The sequence below is a fragment of the Penaeus chinensis genome, chromosome 42 (assembly GCF_019202785.1).
Source record: "Penaeus chinensis breed Huanghai No. 1 chromosome 42, ASM1920278v2, whole genome shotgun sequence".
Taxonomy (NCBI): Eukaryota; Metazoa; Arthropoda; class Malacostraca; order Decapoda; family Penaeidae; genus Penaeus; species Penaeus chinensis.
In genome coordinates, this window is record NC_061860.1 from 18892571 (window position 1) to 18900070 (window position 7500).

The window sequence follows — 7500 nt, forward strand, 5'->3', positions numbered from 1 at the left end:
GTCATTGTGCCCACGTTCAGTGTGCCAACCCTTAGTTTCCTGGTGGTCCTTTATGCCTCTCTCCTCTTCCGTCTTTGAACTTGCTTCTTTAGCCGTATCCGCTCTGTATACGGTAGCCGTCGTCCACTTTTTGGAGGATCACGGCGATCATCCCCCGCGTCGCCTGGGAGAACGCCCTAGCTTGGTCGCCATACTTGATTTTTCTCCGCATCATGATAAGGTTTGGCGCGGTTTTTACAGCCGGATGCCCTTCCTGCCGCCAACCCTCCCCATTTATCCGGGCTTGGGACCGGCACTAAGACTAACTCCGGTGGCTGGGTTATATATATATAAATATATATACATACATATATAATCTATATTTTATATATTATATATACATATGTGTATATGTATATATATATATATATATATATATATATATATATATATATAAGGGGGGATGCGTGTGATGTGTGTGTGGGCGAGTGTGTGTATATATATATATATATATATATATATATATATATATACATATATATATGTATATATATATGTGCGTGTGTGTGTGTTTGTGCGCTGTATATATGTACACACAAATCACACGTATCCCCACATATATATATATATATATATATATATATATATATATATATATATTATATAATAAATATATGTTATATATATATAATATATATATATATATATATATATATATATATATATATATATATATATGTATATATGGGGGGATATACATATATATATATATATATATATATATATAAATATACATATATATATATATATATATATATATATATATATATACACATATATGCGTATATATATACATACATATATATATACATATATATATATATATATATATATATATATATTTATATTTATTTATATATGTGTGACTGTGTGTTTGTAATTGCTCATAGATGAATTAATATTTCATAGATAAATAAACACTTCTTTCATAACTGAATTCCTGATTGCTATTAGTTATAGCTATCGAAGTTGTTTCAGTCGTAACCCAATCTTACATTATTCAGAAAATAAATGAGCGCCTCGTACTGAACGCACTAATTTACAAATGTATACATCGAGGTAGCCCAATAAATCGTTTCATTTCCTTAATGATATTAATTACATATGATTCTAATTAACAATACACAATATCATCTCCGACCGCATATTGTTTTGTGTTACTAATAAAAATGTCAAGCTCTCATATTAGATTACTGCAAACGGCCCTGTTAATCTTTTTTGTGGTAACATTAAAGCCGTTATTTCGCTAGAAGCAGTGATCACACAGAAACAGACCATACACGAACGCACGCAGACACTCACACACACACACACACACACACACACACACACACACACACACACACACACACACACATAGACAGATAAATATATGGATAGATATATAAGAGAGAGAGGGAGGGGGTACATACGTATGCACTTAACCACGATACCCTTTCTCTATAGGTTCCTAAAGTAGTAAACCAAAGAACATTGGTTTGGGAAATATATATAAAGAAAGGGTAACAAATTCTGAATTGCAGTAAAATACAGCTTTCGAATAGGCACTTGAAAATGTCCTTTGAGAGCTTTCATGTTTGCAAAGTCACTCATTATGTCCTTGATAATAATGGATCTGGCAAGTTCCTTTTCATGTTGAAAACTACGAAATATATCAGTCTTTCTAAAGCTGCGGAATATGCTCATTGATGTACAAAAATATTTCTTCGAAGGCAAACTATTTAACTTGTTTGAGCACCGCACACGGGTCTAGTACTCTTTTGCTAAAATTTGAAGCTTATGAAGTAAAACAGAAATTGTTCCGTCCGATAAATGTTACTTTAGTGGATTTCATCATCACCGTAAAGCGAAATGTTAAAAAGAGTATTTTTTTTTTTTTTTTTATTATTACAAAAGGTTAAAAGCAAAGACAGCTAGAACGGTTTTCTGATCAATTTTGCATTCTTTCTCAGGAACAGTCAGATCCGGAGCTACGCGACCTGAACCCTTCGACACTGAGTCTGGTTCGGGATCCAAATTTCGGAAAAGTTTTGCTGCAAGATATACGGAAAATTAACAAAATCTGCAATATCAAGAAATAGTTGCCGGGCTGCTATCGGATGAAACATCTAATCTCTCTAGAGTAAGTTAATTTAACGATCCCGTTTGCCTATCTGTAATGTATTTAATTGCCATTTATGCATTGTGTTTCTTGTATTTGGAATAATATCACTGTTGAAATATGAATCAGTGATCAAATCCAAATAAAGCTATGCAGTGGCATTATCGATTCAGCAGAGAATCCAGGCATACAGAAATTTTAACACTAAAAGACTACAGATATTAGAGGACATATATATTCGTTGTTTTGCTCAGTGAATACCTATAAACTTGTGTAAATAGTGTATTTACTTCCATGTCTGGTGTTTGCTCATACTGTGTTCTATGTTGCCATGTGTAGGACCAGGTTATCTTTTAACATGCTAATAGGTTTTTATATACTTCAGAGTAATGAAGGTTTAATTTTGTTGACTGATATTCACGTCTGACCTACTGCTACAACACGTTCAGTACAAATAGAAAAATAACCTGTGTAATATAGTGAGAAGTTACATCAGCTGCGTAAGTCTTCCTTGATTTGGTTGATTAACCCGAGGATCATATGAATAAAACTTTGAAGAACCGCCGGCAGTCCTTAGTAGTAGTGGAAATAATGCTGACCAGTCACGTTTGTGTAGCCCTCCTGACGAAGTCGCTGACGCTATGTTCCCACACTACGCCGCAATCTTCGCCAGCTCGGCCCTCCTATTTCGCCACCACTTCCCGAACCCTCGTCAGCACATCCATGATGTCGCAGTTCTTGCCAGGACTACCGATACTTCCTCGCCAACATTAAGAGTAAGTGTGCCTATCAGTGCCAGGTCAACTATTCCCCTTCCTACATCCGCCCATACCTTACACACGAGTCGTCTTCTTCCTCAGCGAATGCACACTACTAACTCTATATTACAAAATTCCTAACTGTCAGACACAGTGCCACCCACCCACTTTTACCTCACACCTCATTCCCCTTTTCTTAATTGCTATGATATCTTTCTACTCTTTTCTATTTTTTTTTTTTTTCTACTGAGTTTTATTGTTGTCCTCACATAGCAGATTCTAGTATATTCCATTTTCTGTCAAAACAAATAACTACATGCCAGTCTATTCCATCTTTGTTCGGCTGTGTCAAACCCCATGTATCGCGCCATTAACAAATGTAGTGGCGATACTCCTGGCTTGACGAAGTTACTAATCTCCAAGTTAACGTATTTTCCCCAAAATTCTCATGGATTCCAAACTCTGTTGAACTCTAATCTTTTAACTTTGCCCAATGATTTTGTCGGTTTTTATCAAGACTGACAACAACTTGTCTTAGGATAGGTAAATCCCATTGAATATGGTTTAATAATTTAGATTTTAAGTGAAATGACTCATGAAACAAGTCTACAGACGTATTGTCCTTTCAGATGGCTGAAAGGAAATACGTGTTTTATACTGAGATCTGGAGCATAGCTGAAGTGATGGAGGCAAAGATATATTTTCAGTGCCTATCCGTTGTTTGGGAATCGAGACCATCAAGATTAGATTGAAATTTTAATCATCTATTTTTTTTCTTTAATGGCTTAGGGATGTAGAAAATCTTAATGAGGGTATGTGATCTGAACAGACATTGTATGTGTGTGCTGTGTGCAAGTGCTGCTTTGTTACTGAAATTGAGATCATGGCGATCTTTTCCTCTCGATGTCTACGAAGTTAGGAAATAGGATCCTTTCTAGTGGAGTCTATTTGTATCAGAAATAGAAAGTAGTTGTCTACCATGTGCAGTGGAAGAGCTATGGTGTAGTGTCGTGTGATTTACGTTGACTATGTAATCAAACGGTAATGGGGCCTTAAGGGGGGAATAATCTGACTGCCATGAAGTCAGGGTGAGTGATTGGGTGGTTGAGGTTCTTGAAGGTAATAGTGGATTTTATGAGGATGCAGTTCTCCTAAAAAATCATAAAAACAATTATCTTACATTAGCAAGCCACTTAGGGCAAACCCATTTTACCTGAGTTTACTTCATGTGACGTAACCTGATCCCTGCAGCCTCAATCGACGGTTTCTCGAAGTCAGGGAGAGAGTCCTATGAGCAAGTCACAGAGCAGAAGACTTGCTCCCCCCAGGGGAAGAGGGAGCTCTCCTTCGCCTTTGGGAACGACTTCGATCTTAATCACGGAGCCGCAATTCTCGTTGTCAAGGATGATGTCATCCAAACGATGACAACGAGGCTGAAGGATCGGAAGAGCCTTATCTTTCGTAGCTTGCTTGTTCGGTGGCAACATCTGTTTGCGTTTATGTTTAGTAGTTCTTGTAGTGTTAAGTGGTTGTGGTTTCCTTTGGTTTTCGCTGAGGTGTTTCTGAATTACTGTTTGTCACCTCATTTGCTGTGTTTTCTATGCTTGTGGCATACTCACATATAAACTGTTTCTTTAGGACATTATGGGTATAGTGTTTGCAATTTTATTGTCTTGCATGGTGCAGCAATGAGAGACATGTAGAATGATTTGTATATTCGAGTTTGTTTTAGGTGTGAAAGTGTTGTTTGGGGAGGTGGAGCAGAGTTGTCCTGGAGGTAGTTGTGTGCATTCTGGGTGTACTAGTCTGTGCAGGTTGTGTTGTCGCTACTTTAGCATAAGAAGAAGCAGTGTTTTTGTTATCCTGTGTCCATTTTGCTTTAAGGATTTCTTTTTGTTTCGGACAGGAATCACTAACTGCAACATGCGCCACTTGCAGGTGTATCATTTTATACTCTCTTCGCCAGCACAGAGCATCTTTGGGTATGTGAGCATGTGTGTTGTGGTGAAAGAGGTAGCAATTTAAGCACTGTTCAGTGTGAGCACTCTAGCTTAATGTTGTAAGTTGGGACCAATGTATTAAACATCATGATCCATCATGAAGGAAGATTCTGTGCTTCCTCTGATGCAGACACACGCATGCATGACTCAGGAGCAGTGACACCATTCTTGGCGGATATTTCCTGGGTGAAGGACTCACACGATCATAGGAGGAACATCCTCTCGATTTTGTTACCCAGACCGTGCATTTTGATTTTGTTTCAGGAAAGGGGGCAGGAGTATAGCTTTGTTCTTTTAAATTTCTTTGGCCTTTGGGTCATTTACTCGGGTTTGGCTACTGTCACTCTGAATCATTTATGAACATGAAAGATGTGAGTGACTGCCATCTCAGTGATGATGAATATCTTCTCGAGAACCATCTCACAAGAGATGAGCTCTCCAACATATGCTGATTTTATGACATGACTCGTGATTCACGTCATGATGGTAGTGGGGCCAGGTGAACAGTCTAGCAGGTGTTAGGGTATGACTCAACATGGGTAAGGTGGCTGATGGCACGGTCAAGGGAGAGGCTCCTACCTGCCTATTCATATCAAGGTATCTCACAAGGGCCATGGCTGTCGTGATGTGGAGTCAAACACCCCCATTTAAACCGCAACAAAACTCGGGACCTACAAAGTCCTGAAAGCCCTGGTATTCCACCTCCAGTGATCAAGCAAAGCGATCGAGTGATATACCATGACCTATCATTCTGAGGGTCACCAGTCTCTGATCTTAGTGATCTTTTTGGGGAGTGATTGAGTACGTGGGAGTTCCCACTTTTATGGGTGGGTTCTGTAAATGAAGTGTAATTCTATAGGCGAACTAGAGAGGTTCTCCGTCAACGAAAGACTGGGCAGTCTTTGTGGTGTTGTTTGGCTGACTGAGCTTAGTCCTTATTCAACTGTGGTGTTCAACCACGGGAGTAACCTCCATATGACAGAAGAAACTTCTTGCACCTGGGCAAAATGCGAACTGATAACCCTTCAGATGAAAATTCGACATGAAAATTCGACTTTTTTTCGATGAGTGCAGATAACAATAACCATATCCAACAACCTAAAATACCCAAGCCAGTGTCGGTGAAATATCAAAACATATATGTGAGTAGATAACATCAAATCCCCATATCTTAACACCTAAAATCTGAAGATATTTTAAGAGGATGAAAAAGAAGCTTTACACAGAAATTACTAGAAGAACACCTTCCAGATCACACCGGAAGAGAACAAGAACTTCGACCAAACTCACGAGCACACCATCCATATGCAAGAACACAATAACAGAGCAGACACATTAGTCAACATCAACTGACTAAACCGTACATCATACCTCATGCTATCAATATTAGCAAACGAAGTTACGGAGACACTCTAAACAAAACACCGAGGTAAAGCAGTATAAAAATAAAATGACTTAGAAAATCTCCCACCTATAAGGATCCATAGATTCACAGACATCTTAAATGCTACACTCTCCTCTTGATACTTTCCAAGAAAGTTCAAACAGGCAGTAATAACCCTCACTCCAAACCTGGGAAATTGCCAAATAAAACAGAAAACATCAGACCAATCCCCCTTCTAGAAGGTCCAGGGAAAGGTTTCGAATAAAAAAATAATCAACAAAAGACTTCTGTAACATCTGGAAGATACAGGCTATTTCAGTGAGAGACAATATGGTTTCAGGAAATGTAGGGGCACTGGTAAAGTAATCGCATTTTCATATGTAGATATAGCTTAAGCACTAACCACAGAAAATAATGCAACATCAACCTCAGAGATATGTCAAAAGCATTTGACAAAGTATGGAATCGAGGCGTGCAAGCGCAATTACTGGATGCCAATCTACCTGACCCACTCTGCAAACTTCTTGGCAGCTTCCTCATTGAGAGACAAACAAGGATGAAACTTGAAAACTTGATATACCATTTGACCTAGGAAGCGAAGTACCACAGGAGTTTCATCTCACCCACTCGCTCCATCATGTATAACTCACACATTCCACCACCAATACCAAATCCAAACTACATATGTTATGCTGACGATATCACTCAGATCATAACTCATCCAAACAAATCCAAAAACTTCATGAGAATACAAACACAAATTAGTAGACTTGATTATCAGTGGGAAATCCAGACAAACACATCAAATTTCCAAATAATAGCAGCAAAAACCAACTCTACGCCAATAATAATAATCTCAACAAGGCATCTTCCTCGGTCTCACTTTAACCGGCCGAGGAACAATAAACCATGCCTTACAAAGGGTAATAAAGCAAAAATCGCCCTCACAAAATGCAAACGCTTCTCCAGGTGCCAAGATAGAGTTATGCATAATTCAGTTATGCAAAAGACTAATTAGACCAATTCTAGAATATCTACCAATTCCTCTGAACACATTATCAAACAGCAGACCACTCAAGCTACAAGCAGTCCATGAAACGAGCACTGATTTGGGCAGGCAGTAGATGTCATATATCACCTCTGCTGAGCACTACATGAATACTTCTAAATTAAGATTCTCAACAAGACTTTGCAGACAAAATATGGGGAAGATTAGAA

At 38.3% G+C, this 7500-nt stretch overlaps 1 protein-coding gene across 1 annotated transcript in view; it reads right to left on the reverse strand.

Moving 5' to 3' along the window:
* The window catches only part of LOC125047936, a 2518-nt gene extending 2307 nt beyond the window's left edge, over positions 1-211 (reverse strand). Inside the window, exon 1 of the mRNA XM_047646484.1 lies at positions 112-211. Coding sequence (XP_047502440.1) covers positions 112-211 — 100 coding nt within the window. The remainder of the gene's footprint in view (positions 1-111) is intronic.
* Between the last annotated feature and the right edge of the window lie 7289 nt (positions 212-7500).